Raw genomic sequence first — 25,305 nt, forward strand, 5'->3', positions numbered from 1 at the left:
TGTACTGACATACACATGGCCCAGCACTGGCCCATCTCCACATGGAAAATAACTCCATCTGCCCGGAGAGGTGCTGCTCTGGAGCAGACTGACAGAGGCACTTGCCAAGGGCTCCCCTCTGTGGGCCCTCTGAGCCACTCTGCCAGGGCATCCCTAATTGAGGCACATCCTTAGCCTCAAGTCCTGAATGCACCTGAGGAATCACCACTCATCTCAGGCCTTATCTCAGCATTTTGAGAAATTACATTTACACTTACAGTGCATCAGTCTTCTGGGGTTTACATTTACATAACCAGAAGAGAGAGCAGGGAATCATGCCAAGGGTTTTAGGCCAGGATATGTTGTGTTAAACCATTAAATTTGAGTTTCTGCACCTGAGCAACACCACAGTTAGGGGAGGTGTCGAAAACCTCAGTTTGTAGGGAGCTCGTTGTCACTCCTGTGCATGAGTCAAAGGACAGGTACTGGCTTGTGATTTACTCAGCCTGCTTTCTCTGCTGCATACGGTCCGGTAACATGGTTCAGAAATGCAGCTCAGGGTTTGGAAGGGCAGCATGGAAAAGTTTTTAACTGTTTTGCAAGCCAGACTCTACTGCAAAGACTGTTCTGCTCACATGCATATGCTTTTGCAGAAAAAAGGTCAATATTACAGGAAAAGTAATTTGGACACTGATGAAATCAATAAATCTTCTGGCTCATGTCAGAAGTCTGTATAGAGGAATATCCCCCTGGGATCAACGGCTGTTGCAGGATACAACCATTAATAATTTCACGCTGATACTGCAATGATCCACTGCAAGGTTAAGAATAAAGGACCTCAGAAGCTGTAAATAGAGTGAAGTGAATCAGATCACCTTTTAGTCTAACTAGTAGCTATCCTTACTTGAAAACTATTACCCTTATTTTTTGCAATTTACTGAGCTCAAACTATGGTTTCCCAACCCCTCATATCTTACAGTTCAATTTCTTTTCTACAAAACCTTCAATTGAGAGTGTCATGTTGAACAAGACACAAACCTGAACTAATTCTAAAGACTGGAAAACAAACTTAGATTCAAAATATTCTGTTCCTACACAGACAGGAGTTAAAGCACAGCATTTTTCTCACACGGGGGATTATTTTTCCACCATCATGCTTAGTATCTTGTTCATTCTAGTCTGCAGATAATAAAACAAAGAAACATTTTAGTCACCATTCAGCTTAGGACTGAGACCTTACATGAGTCTACAAACACAGTCCTCTGCTGTTAGAACCAACCAGTTCAGAGTCTGCCATGTATAACATGGGCTATTACTTTGGCACTAGCACATAGATTGCAGTTGAAACACCACTATATATTAATGACTTTAAGGAACAGGTAATCTTTCCATCTTTTCATAGCTTACCTTCACTTTAAATGCTGCAACTGATACCAATATCTACCAACATCTACCATCTTCACTCTTCACCTTCTCTCTTGGATTATCATAGGACTTTTATTCTCTCTTAATATGAAGTAGGTGCCTTCCAAAACAGCTATGTTCTCTCTCTTTAGACAAGCCTTGCATTTTTTCACCTCATGACCACAGTGTAGATGCTCACCTTAGTTTTTAGCCACTGTAAACCCTAATTCCAATTTGAAGTCAAACAGTGTATGGATTATGTTCCTAACTGCTTAGTGATCTCTTTTTTTTTCTTATATTAAGTGTTAGGTGGTTGTGTTCAGCTTTCCATGTTATAAACAACTCCATCAAACCTTGTGAGCATGAGTCACTTCAGTTTTCCCACGTGAAAGTCCTATAGTTCACATGGAAGGCAATGTGAAAATTGCACAATCCTAAGAATGCAACTGTCTCTCTTTACGGTGTGCAAGAAAACTACAGTTACGGAACATCTTAAGCAGTAGTGCAGAGACTGCACCAAGATTATTACACTGAATGCATCCTCTCGGTTCTGAGAAAGACCTCCAAAATCACTGGCCTGGCCTTTCCAGCCTGCAGAACCAAGACAGAGATGCTGCTTCATTGTTGTCCATTAGCTGTCATCTGCAAAAAGCGCTCATATTTACTGTATAAGAAAAGACAAGTCTTTCTATAGCTAGTTCTGGGAGTGAGTAGCTAGAATTTATTTGTATATGGGGAGGCAGCTCTCAGTTCTGATAACTATATGCCGTCAAATGTGTCAGCATGATGATAAAACGACACATCATTTGGTATACTCGGTTATATGAAGAAGAGGAACAGGAAGTAAGTGCATTTGAAAGGCATTTATGGATCCATAGAATAGCAAAAGCCCATATGTGTATAAATATGCATATAGGTATTTACTCAATATTCAGGGAAGTAACGAATTCCCTTAGCAGATCTCTATGCAGTTTGTTGCATGAAAGGCTGCTTGCATGCTAAGATATTAAAGGGAGATCCCTAGAAAGCTACAGTTAATGAAAAGATAAAACAGTTAAGCTGGGAGGGAACTCGAGTATTCTCTAATCCAAAACCTTCCTCCAAGCTGGACTGACTTCAAAATTAAATGCCTGTATGAAATCAAGTAACAGTATACAAAGCTAGCTTCAAACCTTATCTCTGGCAGAATATTTCAATTTGCATGGCAAAACCTACCAGTCGATTAGACTAAGCCCCTTACAAAATACAGAAGAGAAGGCATTTTGGACTAGATTCAATTTTGGTCATTTTGATGGACAGCGCTTCAATCTTTTACTTCCCTAACCCTCAGAAAGGAAGCATCGCGGAAACGGAAGGACTGCTGCCAATAGCTTTAATTTCAAGTTCCACAGCCCAGTGAAAGGCCATGAAATGGGGACTGGTATTAGGAGGAAGATGTATTTTCAAGATTAAGGGTTTGAAGATTCACTAAGTGCATTCACAGTGTCACAGTGCTCATCAAATCAGTAGTGTCTTCCTAATGCCCAGGGAATGTGTCTATCTTTGACAGATGTAACCAAGAATGTCAAAGAGACCAATTTGATTTAACGCTTACTGCCATTCACTGGGGATAAAAAGACAAAACCAATCTTTTCTTTTTCTTGTTCCCTTTTTTGGTGCATTAAGGATTGAGCACATAAAAAATAAAATAAGATTTTTTTTTTTAAAAAGCCTGTATACCTGATAAATCCTATTAGTCCCAAATGGTTTAGTTCCACAACATATTGACAAGCATAAGCAACTTACAAAACTGCCTTAATTTGTAGTGCTACGTAAGATAACAGAGTTGGCATAAAAGAAAGTATTATCTCCTCCAACACTTCCTGTGCTTCGTAACTGTTTGCTCTTTTTCTCTACACATTTGGCAAAGTAAATATTATTTGAATTATCTCTCCGGAATTAACATGCATTTAAGCTAAAACAATTGTTGCTAATGGGTCTAATTGACCCATTTCACAGAGCCCGACAGTGGAAGACAATTCGGAGAGAAGGTGGCTCGCTCTCCAGCGGTGCATTGCATCCCCCTCTAGTGACCGCTCTGCAGATAAACCTCGGTAGCGCCGCCGGGAAGTTTGGGGTTGTTTTCAGGAACCAATGCAGTTCACGGAAATTATCCCCAGGAATTGTCAAAATTTCCTTATTGCACGCATTTGACTAATATATGAAGACTATAGGCTCCTAGGATTTATCATTATTTATAATGTTGGCCAGCTTAGAGGATAAATTCAGAATGGGACAGTTCAGTCAGGTTGTTTAATTACTTACAGGGGGGAAATGTTGTTTTCGTTGCACAGCACTTTATGAGACGCCTGCCTTCCATCTTAATTCAGGAAAAAATCAGAGGTTGCAATTTTGAAAATTACCATAAATACCTGGGCTTATTTCCCAACCCACTCTAATAAACTAGTTCATTTCCAAGACCTTTGAGGTTTAGTTTTTCTGCGGACATTAACCTAGTCTCGGTTTGTATATTATCAATTTTCTGCAAATACCTCCATTCCAGTGCCCTTTTGTTAATAATTCGAACACTTGTGCACATTCATCTTATGGATAAATCTGAGTGGATAGCAGAAACTCAGAAAAAAAGACCTTTACTTCTTGCTGTTGTGTCCTTCTTCCAAAGTAGAGTTGAGATACTGAGGTTTGAGAAGACACAAAATGTCTGGAGTATTTATAAAATATGTGTAAGTAGAAGATCATCTGGAAGACTGTATGAGCTTTTTAGAATTTCTGACCAGGGCTGATGAGAAGAATTTTGTTTTGTCGATCACTGTGGTGACGTGGCAGTTGTACATTCATTATGTTACAAATTTAATGCAGCTAAAAGCCTTCCAGAGATGGCTACGTATAAATAGTGTAGGTTATGCTATAACTGTTCAGAAGGTTACACCAGTGCATTGGAACAACCCTTTGACTCCTTGACCATCAGAGCAGGGTAACTATCTCAACAATGAGGAACAAGTTGTCTTTTTCTAAAACATATGATCCAGTTTAGCCACAACTCTTAAAATGGAGTGAGAACTTAGAGGAATTGCATGTCCTGTGTTACATGGGAGTTCAGGTCAGATCAATGCTGTGGACCTTCATCTGTAAATCCACCTGCTAGTAGCCATTGCAGATTTGTTCCTCGTTGTCTTTTTTACTAAATCCTCATCCAGTCTTGTTCTAAATGTCCCTCATTCAAGAGGGAACTCATCAGAGTGGCCACTCTGGCATGGGACCTTGTCCTTCACACCCAGTCTCTGCCCAGGAACCTGAGACAGCTGGTAGGAGGCTCTGTCATGCAAAAGACTGTCAGAAAGAGGCAGGTTGGTGATGTGTTTCTGTGTACTTGACTGCTTTATTGCACAGCCACCAATTCTGTCAAATGCCAAGATTCTAGCCAGGAGTGCTACACCAATGTTTCTGGAGAACTGGAAGCCAAATTACATCTGAGGTGGCCCCCACATCCCCCAGGCTGCTCTGCCTGGCTCTGTGAACAAGGATAAGGCATAGCCATTATTAAGTGGCAGGGGATTATTTCAGTTCTCAGCTCCAGGTGCTGGCTTCAGCCTTGTTTTGTCCAACTGTCTGTGCCACTCTGAGAGACAAAAAGATGGGAAAACGCAGTCAAGGGCTGGGTTGGGTGGATGGACAACAGAGCCAGCAGGTGCATGTTCACCCTCTGGTGCCACAGCTTGCTACCCACAGCCATTGGACCTGGAGTGCTGGGAACAGGCACTGGTGCCAGAGAACTCATGAGTTCAAAGGAACCACTGCTTTAACCAAGGGTACACTGAACCAGGATGACTCTGCTTGAATGTTTCTCCGTGTGTGGAGGAAGAAAGCAGCATCTGACACTACCCAAGTCCTCAATGAAAGCGCTACAGAGCTGCTAAGCACTCAGTTCTCAACTCCTGATTACCTTTCTTTATATATGTACCTATTTTTGTGACTGGCTTTCTGCATTACCTTACAGGGCTTTTGAAGGGAGTTTGCTTGTGAGCCAAATGCCATTAAGCTGGCTGTCTCTCTCCAGGACACTGATGACAACCCTCCAGCACAGCCAGGGCTGCCCAGCCAGGGGCTCCAGCAGCCAGAAGGGTGACAGGGCGAAAGGGCCCCTGTGCACTGGCGGCAGCCCCAGGGCTGGGCAGTGAAGAGGAGGGCATGAAAGCCCCTCTGCCACAGTGCAGAGGAGATGAGCATGATATAAAAAGGATAAGAAATATTTACAGTCTTGTGTGGCAGTATTTTTGTAGTTGTTTTGTTCATACTTGGAAGCTTATTTTTTAAAATCCTTCAATTAATAGAATGGACACATACGTAGGGTTAGATTTCCTCTCAGATGTTATCCATATCCCTCACTGTCTTTGAACAAATCATATGTAAAAAAAGCTGAGTTTTCTTCGCATTACCTTCAATAAACAGGTTTAAACCACCGCGCAAATCCATAACTCACCTCTTTGGTTCAAGTAGTTTTAGGATAAATCCAGCAGGTTTAACTTTAAGCCTCCAAATACCTGTGCTGACAATCTGAGGTGACATTGTGGTTATTCAGTTCTTTACATTCACCGAGGCTTGCAGTTGCTATGGTTTCAAAGATTTCCCTGAAACCAAAACACTTCTACAGGTGTCCATACAAGTAATTATATTTGGTAAATAATTTCTCTGATCTCTAGATGTCCTGACAAGAGATTGCCCCAAATATGACTGACCAAACAGGGTTTTTCCTTCCTAACTCCAGATACCATATCTGGGGCAAAGATGAAGACTTTGTATTGAAATAAACACCTAACAAATGCATCAGGCATGAATTTTCCATTTCCCTGTGATTTCTTGCTGTCTGCTGTTCAGTTAGAAGCCACGAGCCTGAGCCTCACACCAGCTGCAGGGCACCTGAGATCCAGGCCATTTCCTATGGTGCACAGGCAGTTCCAGCTATAGCAGCTGGAGTTAGGATGAGCAGGGGTAGGGAACAGACACAGGGAAGCTCTGCAGCCTTCACATGATAACTCCAGCATTTCCCATTCCTGTCTGCAAAATTCTGCTTGGACAAACCACAGCTCCAGCCACAGACCTGCGCAGCACAGGCTCAGCCCTCCACAGAGCAATTGTTTCCATCAAGTAATGACAAAAAGTGTGTATTTCACTGACAATAAGAGGAAACATTAAAAATTCTCTAAGCGTTCCTGACTCTTGAAGCAGATGCAAGTCTGGCACTTTAGCTGAGACCCAGTTCAGGTCCAGAGTGACTTGGCACGCATCATCAGTTGCACCCTATGAGGTCTCAAAGATGTGATGGAAACCAACATTGTAGGAGTGGAGCAAGACTGAAATCCTGTCTCCAGCAATGCCAAGAGACCAATCTCCATTAGTGCAAGCAGGGAGAAGTTTTCATCCTAGATGCTGCAGTAAGATACAGGATGGATGACGTGTCTTTTTGTCGTAAAGAAATTTAGATATTTAAAAAATGAAGTACCTTTGCCTCTTGAAAGAAACACTTCCATTAATAAGTGTGGTCATTCAGCTGAATAGGACTCCACATTGTATCATTATTTTTTTCCCCAGCTTAATGGATTTTTTATGTCTCCAGTGATCCATTCTATTTGGACTCTTCAGATCATTTCCTTCCTTTCTATATATCAGCATAAATTAGGAATTACCACTATGAATTTACACTTACGCAAGCCTTAAAAGAGAAAAGAGTCAGTCCATGTATTTTTATTGAACAGTCACCACTGTGTTTACATTCAAACATCATCCTTTTCACCTCATCACTGCGATTCAGTGTGCTTATTGAATAAAGCTGCTATACTTGATCTAGAAATAATTACAGGAATTGTTGCAATCTAGTAGTGATTAGAAAATGACATTCTCATTTATGAGGCTATTGCATTTGCCTTCTCAGAGTTAATGTGTACTTTCTAACAATATATATGAGATGTAGTTACAAGTGTTTTATCTATAGACATTTAACTGCTTAAGCAGGTGATCCTAACTCCTCAAGAGTTTACCTATGAACAGAAAACTGTAAAGTTTTCACCATCTTTAGGAAACTGCATAACAATTACCTTTATTTTTTTCCCTCAGTCACAATATTCTCCTGTACGAGGATGGTCATGCAGTTGTTGCTGATTTTGGAGGTAAGGGGTCGTCAAGAAATATTCATAAACAAACTTCAAATTCACTAACACTAAACATGTGTTTACTAGAAAATGACATGTATCTCAAAGCGTAGCGTATAACACCTTCAGTACATTCATGCAAGGTCTTCTCATTCTTAGATGGGCTGCTTTTCTGACATTAAATAAGACTGGCAGGCTTCTGTGGGACTGTATTTTAAAGCAGGGCCCAGTGACTGTGGTGACTCCAGATACAGTTACATTAACCAGTACAAATAACCACACGGTCACAAATTCTGGGCTTTTGTAAACAGCTACTAAAGTCAATGGAGCTTTGTAGATTTATGCCAGTGCTGAATTTAGCAGGCAAGTTTCAGAATCTTCATTGTCTGTACACACTCTTGTTGAAAAAGAGCTATCACAGTTCATCTGCACTTTCCAAACACCAGGGATAGTTAAAAAAAGAAAACCAACAAACTTTTTATCAAGATTTATGTATAATGAGGTGGGTATCAGTGTTGGCTTAACAGTAATCTTTTTGTTGTTCTGTGTGTTTCAGAATCTAGATTTTTGCAATCCCTGGATGAAGACAATATGACAAAACAACCTGGGGTTTGTTTCTTGTTTTGTTCTACATAATTAGTATAAACCATACAGCAAAGTTAAGAGTATAGAATTTCATCTCTTGTAATGTTTCTCTGTGACGTTTTCTTTTCCTTTAAGCCTTTTCAATAGAAGAGATGAGTGAATATATAATATATGCAAGAGAAAATAATAATTTTTAAAGTTGTCTTTGGAGCTCTATTGCGCCCCATCCTCATACACAGTTTGCTGGCATGTGGTTCCTATTTCTGGTAGGGAATTGATTGTTAGACAGTGATTCTCTTTCAGAGTTATTTTCTCCATTACAAGCCCATCACTCACAGAGAGTCAACTTTGCAAGACAGTACCGTTGTCTTCATAAGTTTTAATCCAGATGGATTCTGTGTTTTCACTCCATGGTCATGACAGTTTGCATCACCTTAATTGCTAGTTGTGGAATAGGGTGGGTGATGCCAAAACAGGGTTGGTCAATCTCCTTTCTAACAATCTCCTTTCTAACAAATTATAACGCACACTCACTGTGTGAGGAGTGACTACTGCTGCTGCAGACGTGGGTCCTGCAGGATTTGATGACATCTCAGTGGGAAAGACTGTCTTGTAAAGAATGTAGATTATGTTAATGAGGTAAAAGGAATCTGCAAAAACACCTTGAACTCATCACTCCAGTGAGAGGCTGGTTGTTTGTGAAGCAGCCTCAGAACTGGGCTTCTGCAGGAAGCGGCGAGGTCCAAGAGAAAAGGTACCAGCCCAGTGCAGTTGTCAATTTTTTCCGCCTGCTAGCTGGAGTGTTAATTAATTGGTGTTAGAAGGCATGCTTGGTCCTGATGACATGGTATCCAGACCTTGAAGCTGGGTGTTCTGATTTTGTTCTAGTATTGCTCTCATGTTTAAAGTCTGGTCAGGTGGGCTTTACAGGGCTGAGACAGCTACCATACTAATGTTGTTATGTATAGTGTGCAATAATACACTGCCTAGATTTTGCAAGCTAAGGGAAAAAATTCCTGGCAACTTTACCAGTTATTTTGTGGTGCCACGGAGGAAAGGGAATAGGAAAAGAAGAAAAAACAAATAAACTAATGCAGGAAAATGTGCATAAGTGAGGAAGCAAACACTGTTAATGTATTCTTTATGTTTCCTGACACGCAGAACCTACGCTGGATGGCCCCTGAGGTGTTCACCCAGTGTACCAGGTACACTATAAAAGCCGATGTTTTCAGCTATGCTTTGTGCCTCTGGGAGCTATTAACAGGTGAAATTCCATTTGCTCACCTGAAACCAGGTAAGATACTCAATGAGTTAATACTTAAACTTCTCTGAATGTAGAGAAGTAGCTACATTGTATGTACATTTTCACATTTGTGTTCCTTTTTCACCGGTCCTTGTTTCACGGCCACTTAACTGAAGATCAAAACTTACATTCCTGGGAGCAGTTCCAGTACAGCATCACCTACATTACCTAAACTTTCTGCAAGATTACTGTTTCTAATATCAGCTGCAGTTAATTTTGAATTAGCCAGTTTACTCTGTTCATACTGTGGTCTAAGTAGACCTAGAAGACTCGAGAGTAGTTAAAGCTCACTTGGAGCATCACAAATTAAATAAAAGGGATAAAAAGTTATACAGGAGTACTGTTTCTCCCCCTGCTTCTCCCCTCATTTCTTTTAAATATATTACATCGACTGAATTACAGGGTCCCTTTTCCTGAATTCTCGGGCTTGTTGCAGCTTTAGAGACAAGCATTTTATGTCCCTTCTTTCTCTGCTGAGACACTGTGCCTAGGGAAGGGCTCTTTCCTTGTCCTCCACTGGAATGATGAGTCCTTCCTTACCTCCAGAGCACCAACAGTTTATTCGAATCCTATCATAAAACATATTTCCAAAGATTGTGTCAGTGCCCACAAACATGGGGATGCAGTTTTCCCAAATGCTCACATTTGATCTAGGCTATTCTCCTTAATGTTTTTGGTCCTCTCAGTGGCCTAAGTAAGTGTAATTTTCCCTCTTCCATGGATAAGTAAGCTGAGACTTTGTACAAGGTAGTTTTACATACTTTTTATGTACACAGGTGATTTTTCAGATGTAAGAGTCATGATTCACAGCTAGTTCCTCGTCTTCTGTGGTACCTCCAACTACTGCTCATAAAAGATATATTTACACACACAACAAAACCCAGATACTGAATGTGCACATCTGAATTATATATAATTCTGCAAAAAGCAGCTTTGGGGGTGTTGTATGTCTTATAGTCTATGTATAAGCCCTGAATTTATGATATATGCTCACATTATGACTATTCAATTAAATACAAATCTCATCTTTTTCTCAAAGTAATGTATTGCAGGGCAAAGGGTTTTCTTTATGAAAATTTTGTATGTTATCTGCAGAACACTAATTATGCATCACTGACATTTTTTTCTGGTTTACAGTCACCTCTGTGCTGGCTTAGATGTCTAAGAAGCCATTCTGGTGAAGTTCATTGAAATAATTAGGTGTTGAAAAGAATATCTGAGTATAAAATTTGATTATAATGACAACTAGATATTGTCCATTGAAATAAAAGTAGTTACCTTATTAAAAGCAATTTTGTGTTTTCTACTGAATCTAGTACAGTACCCAATTATATAAGGATATGCTCTATACTAAGATATCCATTCATCAAATAGAAATTTGATGAACATTAATAAACATTTTTATAGGTATTGAATCAAAGTCACTACTTAATTTATCAAATAGAATATCTATTAAAACAGGTGGTGTCTCAATTAAATGACTTCAAATCCTTAGGTCAAACATGATGCACTCATATGGAACCAAACCCTGCAGCGTATCTTCTAGTTAGCAAGAAAATCTACTGAATGTGCTCAATGATCACCTGTAAAATAGACAAGGTGAAAAAGACATAAAGAATGGTGGTTCTGAGAAGTCACTGGAGAATGTAAAATTTAATATTTATGAACCATAGACTTTACTTCTTTGCTGAAGGTTTTACAGTCAGAGAGTTTGCATATACTTCAAATATAGCAATTAGGCAACAGGTTGATACTTAATTTTATTAGCAGATCATTATACTATTAAGGCTCAGGCCACACAGCAAGTGTCATTCAGGTTTGTAGACAGTTTAGGAAACAGTTGGGATTAACAACCAAGCTGAGACTGTGTAAGTGTGGAGCACAAATACATGTGCACAGAAGGCACAGGAGCTCTATTTCATAAACACTGTGTCATCTCAGCACAGTTGTGCTTACAAAAGCAAAGCAAGAATGTTTTTGCAGATCGGTGCATTGGATTATTTGTTTGATCTGCCTTTGTTGTCACTGTTTTCTTTTGGGGTCTGCATATATGTGATGCAAGTTCTTCAGCAGATGTGCTGATGTGTTCGTTGCTTGAGCTGTAGGTGAGATGTGTGGGTCTGTCATCAAGTTAGAAAGCCATGAATGGTTTCCAGACCAATCCCATCCTGTTTTCCTGAGAACTGTGGCTCAGTTCTCTGCTTGTGTGCTATGTATCCCATGCACGCTTGCACAAGGCCTGAGTGCAAAGGCATCCTTCTGTGCTCTAGGCACAGTCTGCATGCAAAAGTGGACATTGGCAGTTACCTGGTGAGCAATCTTCCATTTAAAATATGTTTTGCAAGGCCCAGGGAGCAAGAGGGAACTCTCTGACATCTGAAGATCCTTTGAAGCTATTTTTCACAGATGATATTCAGTTCACACCCAGAAAAGTGTTGGCATGTGTGCTTTGGATAGAGTTTTGTGAGGAAAGACAGGGGTATAGATGTCTAGGGATTATAGACATGAAACTAGATTTAGAAAATGAACCAATGCATCCTGCATAGAAAAACAATGCAAAGATGACACTTGCATGAAGAAATGGCGTGTTATGATTATGAACACCCAGGTATCAAATACAGGAGATGTTGACTGGCATTCTGCAGTTTACTATTGTTGCCCTGATCCATAAACAAGAACAAATGGATAGAATATTTTTGTAGGTAGATTGCCATTGATTCCTCTCATGGCTTATAGTTGCTCTGACCCAGAGGAAAGGCAGAATATGACCAACCAGTCAAAACACAAAATATTTGGAATTTCAAGGATATCACACAATAGCGATGGAAAGCATCACCAAGTTCAGAGTTTTGGGGAGAACCCAAACCCTTTTTTGTTTTACTCATTTTTGAGAAGAATGGATTGTCATTGTTCTATTCTGCCATTGTAAAGTACTTTTAAACAGATTTATATTTTTAGATTAAGAAAAAGCCCATTGACAGTGAAAGGAAAGCCCAAACCGTATTGACACAAACTTTATAAAGTATTATAGAAGTATACAGAGGCACGCTGTGTTTCTCCCTTTCTTTGTATAAGCCTGACACAATTAAACTGGTGGAATAAATCCTATTAACCTTGGTAAGATGAGATTTTGCCAATAGGTCATACATCACTTGCATTACCTTTGCCAGAAAAACATAGAGTGCTTTTCATTGTTATCTTAATTTGATTTGCATTTGTCTTCTATTCTTGGTGTCAGCTAGGCAAAAGATGAATCTAGTAGTGTCTGATTCATGCTTCCAAAACCTTGTTGGAGTGGAATCAAAATTAGGCAAACTGTGTTTGCCCCTCCTATCCACAGGCAGTTACAATATCAGAGAATCTGATATTAACACTCTGAAACATCATTACGCAGACAAAAGCTGCAATGAGGACAGATGATGGCTGAAATTAATCTTTTCTTATGATGAATACTGTGATGAGAACAGGATATGGTTAAAAAAATTAGACAGTTCTTGTCACAATCTCGTGGTTGCAATCTTACAGTTCCCTGCCTATTCCATATTCACATCATTTTTAAAGTGTCGGGCAAACCAAGGATTTTACTTAGCTATTGATAGGAGTTCAAAATACATTTGTTTTGACTTGAAAAACTTTTGCTCAAAAAGAATGAGAGATTAATCATGGGTTCACTAAACCTGTAAAGTCAATTAGGAAACCACGTGGCAATTTAGTCTTAGTCAGTAGTCTTGCACTTATCGAAAGGCACTTACTAGATTTTTTACTAAAGAAACATTTACAATTAATTTTTGTAACAGAAACAGATGTGGGTTATTTTAAGACGTCTGAGTCTGTTACCACCTTCTCTACAACTCAAGTATACCTATCATCCTCTTAATTTTTTCTTAAAAGTGAGTGGAAAGTTAACTTATTCCCCACCCCATTCCCCCATCCACCACCCGCCAAGCCTCGTTTTTAGGGTTTAAACTGAGTTAGATTGTTTTCATCTATGCTCAGCCTTAACAGTAATGTGTTTCTGTTGGTTGTTCATTTGCAGCGGCGGCAGCAGCCGACATGGCGTATCACCACATCCGCCCACCCATCGGATACTCCATCCCCAAGCCCATCTCTACCCTGCTGATGAGGGGCTGGAATGCCTGTCCCGAGGTGAGTGTCCTGCTTCGCACAGCCAGAAAGGCAAGACAGCAGGAAAGTGGGTGTTTCTGCTTTGACTAGCCAATCTGACTTCATGAGGCTTCGCTAAAAACCCCACCTACCGGTGCAGCAAACCCTAAGACAGGGAAATCATATGTCAAAAAATCCAGAAGAGTTGGTCAGCTTTGGAGGAAAGTAAATTAAGGTTTAGCCATGCAACCAAGCTTTATGTAGTTATGTAACTTCGATTGTGTCTTGAGTTATTATTGAATGAGTAGAAAAATGCTTGCTGCTTTCAGATATTTGTAGGTATTTTCCACAAATTCTTTTTTATTTCCATATAAAAATGGAATCTCTACCACTACAAAGTGAGCCAAATTACCCTGGAGTGTGTAAACTTCTGACTATTTATTTATATTTACTTGTCTCTGTGTTTATTGCTTTTAAATAAATATATTTTTCTCCTCTCAAACACAGAGTAGATAAGACCAATGAGGACACGTTGCCTGGTCCAAGAGACTAGTCCTGATAAGATGATCTTTTAGTGATTCCAAACCAACAGTTTGGAAGTTTAAGAAATAAAGAATTAGGAATTTTTTTAATCTGCCCAGAACTCCTTCTGTGTTTACATTTAGTTCCTGAACAGCAGCCCTAGTTAAGTGTTTGGAAAGCATGCAGTGATTGATTATCAGATTGCCACAAAGGCATCTAAAAGTAGTGTATCAGGGTGTGAGGGGAAGGGCAACTGTCCTGGAGAAAGCCAAACATGAGGCCTTGCCACCAGGAACTTAACAGGTGCCTGTGCTTTATTAGGGAAAGAGGACCAGAAAACTTGGTGAGCAATGTGGATTGGAGATAGAATTTAATAGAGACTGGAAGATTTTGTACTTTCCATCAAGCAAACAGTAGTAAGCCAAGCACTGAAACGTTTTAAGTACTGCAACTTGTACATTACAGAGAGCAGACTTGGTTTTGAGAACTGTAAATGTAAATTTTTACATTTAATTCATGAGATACGTTCCAGGTCATGAACACCACTGGCTGCTCTGATCAGCGAACGTTTCTTGAGTTGTCTTTCTCTCACTTATATTCAGTGCGGTTCTGTTTGGCTCCAAGATGACCAGATGTGGTTTCTGTCTGATTCTTCCCATTACCAAAACCACAATTCAGATAATTGAGTAAAATTGAGGTGAATTACTTTTAATTTTTTAGAATATTTTAATCACAAGCTATTTTCTGAGTTTGGGCTTGTTGAACTCTTCCAACACAATGATGCTAGTAACTTTCAGGAAAGCTGTGGTAACTTATCTGCAGTTTTGCAGAAAGGAAAAGAAGAGTCATAACTGTTTTTTCCTCACTTTCTTTTACCTCTAAAGGTGAAGCATTAGCATATTCCACAGATGGTAGGTACAATATAGCATTAGTAGTAGAGTTTTCATCTTCATTTTTTCTGCAAGGAATTAAAGACATTTCACTTTCTGTCTAAAAACTACCATTTCTAATTCTAGCAAACAAGCCTCTTCCTGTTCCTCCAGTGGCACTTCACCTTCTTTGAGTATGTGGTAGTTTTGATAAGGTGGATAGTTTTGGAAGCCTTGCAAATCCTATATATCTTCTTTATGCACAGAACTGTTAATCTGAAGACTGGTATAACTGCCTAGTAATATATTTCCATTTTCTGCAGAACTGAGGATACTGGGTAGACCAGGTGTAAATTATCAATTTTTTATAGTTTTGGCATGTTTTGCACTTCCTAACATCCACAATTTATAGCATATTTTTTGTTTTGATATCTGTGATTATTTGTGTGTCCAAAAAGTCCTTCCTGAATCCTTGACATTTCTACTATAGTTAAGTTTTTGTTCTGGATTTTGCATTCTTGTCTTTGGCTGAAGCATTGTGCTGTATTTTCAAAACCTCACTCTTCACACAGTTCAATTCCAGAACGTTTTCTTCCATCTGATAAGGGTTGCTTTTCATCATACTGTACTCTTCTGTTATTCTGCTCCTGACTTTTCTTCTTACCTTTCTCCACCTTTATGGTTTGTGGTTTTTTCTTGTAGAATAATTCTGGAACTTAGTACACTTTCTGTGTTTGCAGGTAAGACTGTTTCCTGGTAACAGAGAAACATTTTTGCCTTCTTCTGGCAATCCACATGGATCACCAGTTTATGGTCTGTAAAATGGTACCATCTTTTGCACATCACACTCCTTTAATTCTGGCAGTGGCTTCCAATGAAATGCCTATTCTTATGGAGTTTTAAGCTGCCTTCTGTTTTTGATGAAGACTGCCATGCTTTGATTGTTAAATACTTTTAAAGCAACTCCTTTGTAAGGATTTCATACATTCTGCTAAATGTGTCATTCCCAATGTCTTCTAAATGACAAAATGGAATTTATCACAATGAGGATTATTATTATTATTATTATTATTATTATATAGATTAAATAGCTGTTTGGGATGTTTATCTAGGTGGTACAAAATAGCCTTTCTAGTTGCAGCATAACATCAACCATTTAGGTAATATCTGAACCCAGGAATGATAAGACATTATCACCTTAGACCACTACGACGATGACACTCTGATGTTATGGCCACATTTAATAACATCCAATAAAATTAACCGATTGCATTTGAAAGCCCTTCCTGCAGTACAGAGATATCAACATCATCAAGAGCCAGGACTGGGGATGAAGGGAGTATAGAAATGCAGCATTTTGAAGATACAAACTTTTAAGAAAGGTTTAAGATTGGTACAATTTTATTAAGGTGACTTTCAGGGGGATTTGCTCAAAGAAGACAATCCCTGTCTTGGGAGCAGAAGAGTAGACCTACAGAGAGACATTGGAAGAAGGATGTGGGATGGTAGAAACTCTTGCCTCTGAGATGGTGATACAAAACAAATTCTTTTATTAGGTAGAATTTATTTAAACCAGCATAAACTATTGCTTTTTAAACTGTCTTCAAATGCAAAGGAACATCATTCAGTGCATTAGTTCAAAAACACTTTAAAAATCATAGACTCATAGAATCACCAGGTTGGAAAAGAGACACTGGATCATCGAGTCCAACCATTCCTATCAGTCACTGAACCATGCCCCTCAGCACCTCATCCACCTGTCCTTTAAACACCTCCAGGGAAGGTGACTCAACCACCTCCCTGGGCAGCCTGTTCAAGTGTCCAATGACCCTTTCCATGAAATTTTTTTTTCTAATGTCCAGCTTGAACCTCCCCTGGCAGAGCTTGAGGCCATTCCCTCTTGTCCTGTCCCCTGTCACTTGGGAGAAGTGACAAAAAAAAAAAAAGCTTTTGCATCTCTGGCAGAAGTTTCCAAATCTACTCCATCACAGTTACAAAACCACGGTATGTTTCTTGCTTTCATTCTTAAAGTGGCAGAGGATCCCCTTTGTGACTCCTTCCACAGAGAGCATTTCAGAATGCTGCTCTGGTACTGTATTATTCTAAAAATAACCTCTCGCTGTTAAAGTTATTCAAATGCCACTCTATCAATAACATTCTCATACTCAGGAGTGCTGTGAATGTATGAGTAATTTGAGGGAGTGTAAGGGTGTTCTTTAAAGGCAATTTTCTTGCCGATTAAAAATATCCATCAGCTTTCAGAAGACAGAGTAGGAAAATCTTGAAGTTTGTACTGTTCCTCTGCTTTCTTTTTATAAGCAGAGAAATGTACTAATATGCTACTTTCCTGTCCCTGTCTTATATTAGTCCAATATAATCCACTATAGGTTTTCATTTTAGCCTGACTGCAAGGTTAGGAATCCATGGCTACCACCTACTTAGACTTGCTCATGAATACTTTGATATTTTTATAGCCACATATGCCAGTGTACAGGAGGTATAACATGTCCCTGAATTTTGCTAATGACCACTGATTCACTCAGGTATGTCCTCAATAAATGCACGATGATGGAAAATCAAACTCTATTTTTACTTCTGTGTTTTGAGTTTCATTCTGATTCTTACCTTACAGTTCTTTCTTTTCCTTCTAAAAAGAATCCACCGTTATCAATCTTTGAAAGGTCATGCAGTGCTGTAGTCTGTAAATCTCCCCACTGCCTCTGATTGCTTGTGTTAGTAGCAGGTCTGTAGAAATCCTCTTTCAGGGCCTCTGCTTCATCATTCACAGGCACGTTTCTGAAAAGCTCTTGAGAGAACAACTCTATCAATATGCCCTTGAAGCTTGAGATTGAGCCACTCCTTTTGTGATCAGTGTACTTCTGAACACGCCTTAGTGATGTCTGTAGGCATATGGACATTTTATTCGCAGTTAACATTGCACGAAGCCTATAATCTTGTAGAAAGTGCCATTTTTCTTTGTCAGATCCAACAATAGATATGGCTACAACTTCACTACCTGAGCTAAGCAGTGGTTAGTGGATTCCATAGTAAGATAATGTTCACACTGGGCTGCATCTGGAGTTTTTTGATGTGAGTTCATTTGCTCGACCTTGTTCAAGTTTCCAGTTAAAAAGGCCAAGACTAAACAAGAGAGACTAACATCTCCTGTGACAAATAGGAAATTTAAAAGGCAAAATTGCATACATAAGCATATTGTTAGGAAAATACAAACTTGAAAATACTCTGGTGGTCTCCTTGTAACATACAGTGGCTGAAAATTGAGAGTGGATAATAAAATCAATTACAGCCTTCTGCTGTATCATCTCACAGGCAGCAAACGCACACATATCCACTTGCAACACTGGATAAGATTTTTCAGCCAGCCTATCAGATGCAAGGCAGTGGCAGCTCTGCAGGCATATTCTGCAACAGTGCAGAGATCCCATTAGTCCCTACAGCTAATCACCCAACAACAGTCCCTCAGACTTTATCCAGATAATGCATTCTGAGTAACAGCATATGAGTACAATTTGTTCACATGTAATTCGGGCCATGTAGACCCTACAGAGCTTCGCACTTAACATTGAGCTGAGTTTATCAGGCATTTATCACTAATGCATCTCAGCCTCCTGGCAGGGCTGCTAGCATTGTAAATGACACAATAGTGGACCAGAATTTCCCTGCTCTTTTGAAGAATTGCTCCACCAGACAATTTCTTCACTGCCTTGTAGAACTGATAGTTCCACTTGCTGGCACGTGGCTTAGTAAAACTGGTGTAGCCAAAGACAAGGAAGTCTCATCCGCAAAAGAAAGCTCACTGGAAACACATGATGATGGTCTAGGAGGTGAAAGAGAAAATACTGTGCCTTTTGAAAACTTGGAACAGACCTTGCAGTCTGTAGCGAGAGAGGGAGCAAGACTCTGAGGTCAAAGGCTGCATGAGTAGCAATAACAGATGCAAAGCCACGATTAGCCTAAGCAATAGGAATACTTGAAGCTAAGAAAACAACCATTGGGCTCCAAGATGGGCTGTCACATTTTGCTTTGCTTCCTCAGCAGCTTTTGTCCAAGCATGGAGTATACCGAACCTTCCTGAGCCTGATTGCTTACATGGGATCTCAGCCTTGGGTGATTTGACTGCAGGCAGTGATATGGCTGCAGGCAAAATTTTAAACTGTCAGATGAAAGAGCATGTTCAAAGATGGCTTTTGGCAGGTGTAGAGAAACGAGAGTTAGCCCACAGGAACAAGTGTTCCCTCACTACAGTGGGAGAGGGAAATGTAGGTGACAAGTGTGAAGTGTTGTATGGGACTTCAGGAGATAAAACACCACAACTACCTTAAGAAGCTAAAAGATGTGACAGCTACGTGTGTTACCTTGGGTCTCCCATTCAAAACTAATGCTGAATGCTCACCAGTGGCTCAGGTTGTTAATGCACTGACCAAGAAGCCACACTGATCTCCAAGCAAGGAAACCATCTCTGCAGGACCCCAGCCCTTTTTCTTCATCCTGTGGGGTCTTTCAATTTCCTGGAATTGCTCCTTTTGACTGGGGCACAGAACATCTTAAAAGCACTTCTGACTTGTCCTAAGCATCCCCTAAGGGATGCTGAAGGTGTCAGGTTTTACAGGAGCAGCTGTAAAAGAGGAATAGGAACACAATTTACAAGTTGTAGAAGTATTCTTGTTCTTGATCTCCATTTCCTAATGTAGCTTTAATCCTAAAAAGATCATATTTGTGAACTTTGGAGCTGGGAAATCTTTTTTTTTTCACTTGTTCCAATACAAAGAAAGTGGTTCTCTTGTATTATTGAGGGCAAAAAATAATTACTCGTTGCTTTTTACTCTCTGAAATTCCAGGAAGGTGCCTGTTCCTTTAATATTGATTTATTCAAAGAGTACTCTCACTATGTTGGCTATTCGCTAAATATCAAGTGTTAAATATATTTTGGTACTAAAAAAGAACAAATAGATTCAGCTGTAAATCTTTCCCCTTCTGCTTTGCAGAAATCACATTCTGGTGTCCTCTGGCTCTTCCCTCAGTGTCTGCAGAGACAGATGAGGGGTCACTTACAGGACCTCTCTGTAGCAAGGCCATTCCAGCTGTTGCCTGGAGAATGTAGGACATCAGCTCATGTGCATGTGGAGGGTCTCTTGGATAATCACCTATGAAAGCATTAACAGTTCCAGAGGTGACACCAATTTTTGCATTTCCCCTTGAAACCTGCCAATAGCAGTGATTGATAATGGTGTAGCCAACTCCCAGCGTAAGACTTCGTGAATACATGGCAAGACTCCAACCAATGATAAGGGAAGTTCTGTGATGAGGATACTATGGGAAGTATGGGAAGATGAGAAAGGTTGGCAGTGACAACCACACTCTTCCTTGCCAGCCTCAGGTGGCAAAAATGCTGAAATTTCGTAGAATCACAAAATCACCAGTTTGGAAAAGACCTCTTGGATCATTGAGTCCAATGATTCCTATCTGCCACTAAACTGTGTCCCTAAGCACCTCATCTACCTGTCTTTTAAATACCTCCAGGGATGGTGACTCTACCACCTCCCTGGGCAGCCTGATGACCCTTTCTGTGAAAAATTTCATTCTGATATCTAGTCTGAACCTCCCCTGGTGTAGCTTGAGGCCATTCCCCCTTGTCCTGTCCACTGTCACTTAGGACAGAAAGAGAGTCTGGGAGTTAATGGTGATGCCGAGTGGCTCCCTCTCTCCACTCTGAACTGCATTCTCTCTGTCAGTGCCCAGTTCTGTTGGTCTGTCCACGTGCATTGCCCAGCTCACTACCATCATCTCTGCCTCCCAGCCCTCCACCAGCCTCCTGTTTCATCCAGGCACTTGATGGCTTTTCAGAATCATCATGTAATTCTCCTGTTTCTCCTGTGCATCTAATTACCAGACTTTTTTTTTTTTCCTATGCCATGACATGACATATTTGTTCAAAAAACTGAAAGCCATCTGTTCTATTATATTTCAAAATTACTACATTTCTTATTATTATTATTGCTGCTGGTTTGGGATGCATTTTTCATTGCTTAGGGAAGTAAGAAAGCAATAAAACTTCAAGGCAGGCAAGGCACGAGCCAATAACGTATGCATTCCACATGCATAGATTGCTCAGAGTGGTTCATTCCCATCAGCAATGTCACCGCTGATCTTAAAATGGGCCTCTCTGATTCCAGCTCCCTAAACTCTTTATGAGTCTTCCTACTATTCTGATTTTCCCACTGCATGATATGGAATCCAATTTTCAGAGTCTTTAAATAGTAAGAACAATGAATATTCCTTTCCTAGCTGATATCCTGGGAATTTTCATGTGGAGCTCTGATTAGTGCTGATAAAGACAATCCTCAGATATGTGTTACAATTAATTAACTCTTCTTTAGGATAGAAAGCAACTGTACTGCAAATATCAAAAATGTGTGTTGCATCTGCTGCAATTACTGTCTCATGTTTGCAGGTCAGGAGTCAGTTTAACAATGAGTTATTGCAGTGCAGTTGTTGCTGCAGCACCTTTCTAACGAGCTGTAATTGTGACTAGTTTGTAAGGACCAGACAAGTCAGTCTGATTGTGCCAATGAACTCCATAGCAACAGCATTTAACCAAATACAGTGCACAACTGTCCTCTTGTGCTGTTAAAAAATGGTGGTTAATGAAAGATTGTTTGATGTGGGCTTTTGCAGTTTGTTGCTACGTCTGCTTTAGAGAGAACGTGAACAAACTAAGGCAAGATTGCACAACCACCATCATCCTCACACTGATAGCCTTCAGGGCCATAGACAGGTTTAATGGTGCTTGACATGATCCAAGGTAAGGGACACCAGTGACTTTCTCCTAACTGGTCTATATAGCTCTTTCCTTATATTGAGGGTCAAAGCTTCCAAAGTAGGTTTGACAACCAGCTATTTCTAGATGTTATGTGCCAGCTGTATCTCCTGACTGGGTGGATTAGATACAGACCTGTCTATTTGCACATGAAAATGCAGCAATAGATATGTATGTGGGCACTTGTGCTAGTTGAGATGAGTCAAGGCTGTCTCACTAATAATCTTACTGCTCTGGCAGTCAAAGAATCACAGAATCACAGAATAACCAGGTTAGAAGAGACCCACCGGATCATCGAGTCCAACCGTTCCCATCAAACACTAAACCATATCCCTCAGCACCTCATCCACCCGTGCCTTAAACACCTCCAGGGAAGGTGACTCAACCACCTCCCTGGGCAGCCTGTTCCAGTGCCCAATGACCCTTTCTGTAAAGAATTTTTTCCTAACGTCTAGCCTAAACCTCCCCTGGCGGAGCTTGAGGCCATTCCCTCTTGTCCTGTCCCCTGTCACTTGGGAGAAGAGGCCAGCACCCTCCTCTCTACAACGTCCTTTCAGGTAGTTGTAGAGAGCAATGAGGTCTCCCCTCAGCCTCCTCTTCTCCAGGCTAAACAACCCCAGCTCTCTCAGCCGCTCCTCATAAGGCCTGTTCTCCAGCCCCTTCACCAGCTTTATTGCTCTTCTCTGGACTCGTTCCAGAGCCTCAACATCCTTCTTATGGTGAGGGGCCCAGAACTGAACACAGGATTCGAGGAGCGGTCTCACCAGTGCCGAGTACAGAGGGAGAATAACCTCCCTGGACCTGCTGGTCACGCTGTTTCTGATACAAGCCAAGATGCCATTGGCCTTCTTGGCCACCTGGGCACACTGCTGGCTCATATTCAGTCGGTTGTCAACCAACACCCCCAGGTCCCTCTCCTCCAGGCAGCTTTCTAGACAGACTTCTCCTAGTCTGTAGCACTGCATAGGGTTGTTGTGCCCCAAGTGCAGGACCCAGCATTTGCCCTTGTTAAACCTCATGCCATTGGACTCAGCCCAGTGGTCCAGCCTGTTCAGATCCCTTTGCAGAGCCTCCCGACCCTCCAGCAGATCGACACTTCCACCCAGCTTAGTGTCATCCGCAAACTTGCTAAGGGTGCACTCGATGCCTTCATCCAGATCATTGATGAAGACATTGAACAGGGCTGGACCCAGCACTGAGCCCTGGGGGACCCCACTTGTCACTGGCCTCCAGCTGGATTTCACACCATTTCCCACCACTCTCTGGGCCCGGCCAGCCAACCAGTTTTCCACCCAGGAGAGTGTGCGCCTGTCCAGGCCAGAGGCTGACAGTTTCTCAAGCAGAATGCTGTGAGAAACTGTGTCAAAGGCTTTGCTGAAGTCCAGGAAGACCACATCCACAGCCTTTCCCTCATCCAGCAGCCGAATCACTTTGTCATAGAAGGCGATCAGGTTAGTCTGGCAAGACCTGCCTTTTGTGAACCCATGTTGACTGGGCCTGATCACCCGGTTCTCTTGCATGTGCCTCATGAGAGCACTCAAGATCACCTGCTCCATGACTTTCCCTGGCACTGAGGTCAGACTGACAGGCCTATAGTTTCCTGGGTCCTCCCTGCGGCCCTTTTTGTAGATGGGCACAACATCAGCCAGCCTCCAGTCCAGTGGGACTTCCCCAGTCTTCCAGGACTGTTGGAAGATGATGGAAAGGGGTTTGGCCAGCACATCCGCCAGCTCCTTCAGTACCCTAGGGTGAATCCCGTCCGGCCCCATAGACTTGTAGCTGTCCAGTCGGGCTAGCAAAGCTCTGACCACCTCCTCTTGGATCACGGGAGCCTCATTGTGCTCCTCTAGCTCCTGGGAACACAAGAATTCGGGGTTTGTTCATAACTTCCATGCATTGACAGTGTTCCTTGGTGACAGAAAATAGAAAGCAGCCAGATGAATATCATCTCTATGAAGCATTTCTCACACAGGTGACTATAGAGATGGGAAGGTCCTTTATATGCTCCTGAGCAGGCATGCTTCTCAGCCAGGCAAGAGGTTCTGTGTGCTCTATGAAGCCATCTCTAAATCTGCCACTGCAGCAGTTGCATGACTGTTTTTGCACATGGCTCCAAACTGCCTGAAAAGTCAAGTAGCATACTCCAGAGGTCGGGAATTCAATTCGCTTGGAAAATGTTCCACAAAGTGGGTTAGCTGCTTTAGAAGATGCATTACAGGGATAGACTTCAGGTTTGGAAACTTTGGCCTAGTCGGTTGATTTATTGGTACTATTCTGGAATTCAAGGTTTTAACTGAACAATGTGGAAGCTTCTGTTCTGATGAATGGGAGCAGATTTTGGAGCCTGTGTAGTTTTCTGGTGTTACGGGAGGCCTTGTTTCATATTAAAGCTTTGTATTACTGAACCAGGTACTCTGACTTTGAATATCCTACCAGAAACAGTGTCCTGGATTTGTGCCCTGGAGTCCCTTTTCGGTTTGGACTAGCTTAGGAAGACAGATTATGTGCCTAAACCTGTCCTTGTCCTGGATACCCAAGAGCTTTCTTACCTGGTTTAGTGAACTAAAGCACATGCTTGGTGTTCCACCAAGACAGCATACGGGGGAGGTTTGTGTGACTTTGGTGAATGATTTGCCACTTTTGGTGAGCTTTGCCCCTTACTGTGCTCCTTACTCATCATGTACGTATATCAAGGTGAGAACAGTGAATAATGGATAAAGTATATTTGCAGCACAGGGTGTAGCTAATTTATTTGTTGTTATTAGTGTTTCCTGGATTCTTGAATATGCTCTTGCCTTTGCACTTATGAGCTAATGTGGGAGGTGGGGATGTTTGATTTGTTTTCCATGTAGCTATAAAGTAGCTGCTAATAATCATCAGCGTGTAACTTGAATTCTGTTTAAATTTATTAATAAGATGTCATATTAAAATGTTGACTTAAGTGAGCGCTATGTAATGAATATAGTCACTGTCTCTTGTTAGCATTTCTACAGCTCATTTAGCCCAAATGAAAAAAAATCTTTTCCGAATCCTAATGCACCGTCTTTCTCATCAGTATCAGCCCAACATCATTTAATCTTGCTAATGTTTTAGAATTGTGTGTCAGAATCATAAGGCAATTGATAGTTCAACCAGCCAGTGGATGGATTGAACTTTACACAGGATGTGGGCTAAAACTTTTTAAAATGATCTGTATTAAAGGTGTTTTGCTACCATTCTTGGTAACAAAGGTTTTGAGTTATTTTTGGGAGCCTTGGAATAGTCTCTGGAGGGCCACTGCATAGAGAAAAATAAAGTAGTGTTATCACCCTCTCATCATGGAAGGTTTGTTGTGCAACCAACAGCCTACCCAAACCACCAACACAAATCTGCAGTACTGATGTAAATTCATCAAAGAGATTAATGATCAGTTCTTTCAGCGTCTCTCTTAGCTCTCTGGTGTCTATAATAACCCTCAACACAGTGATGGCTCCTGGGCATACCATTCAAGAGGATGGACCGTATGCTATTTTTTTAAATTGAGCAAACCTTCTGACCTGTGAATCCTTGCTGAGA

The 25,305-nt window shown here is 41.0% G+C and overlaps 1 protein-coding gene across 1 annotated transcript in view; it reads left to right on the plus strand.

The window, feature by feature from the left end:
* Positions 1–25,305, plus strand: part of LOC138723109 (serine/threonine-protein kinase TNNI3K) — a 79,255-nt gene that overhangs the window by 43,459 nt on the left and 10,491 nt on the right. Inside the window, exons 18-21 of the mRNA XM_069861996.1 lie at positions 7,495–7,547; positions 8,086–8,138; positions 9,276–9,408; positions 13,454–13,563. Of these exons, the coding sequence (XP_069718097.1) occupies positions 7,495–7,547; positions 8,086–8,138; positions 9,276–9,408; positions 13,454–13,563 (349 nt within the window). The remainder of the gene's footprint in view (positions 1–7,494; positions 7,548–8,085; positions 8,139–9,275; positions 9,409–13,453; positions 13,564–25,305) is intronic.

The sequence above is a fragment of the Phaenicophaeus curvirostris genome, chromosome 8 (genome assembly GCF_032191515.1).
Source record: "Phaenicophaeus curvirostris isolate KB17595 chromosome 8, BPBGC_Pcur_1.0, whole genome shotgun sequence".
NCBI lineage: Eukaryota > Metazoa > Chordata > Aves > Cuculiformes > Cuculidae > Phaenicophaeus > Phaenicophaeus curvirostris.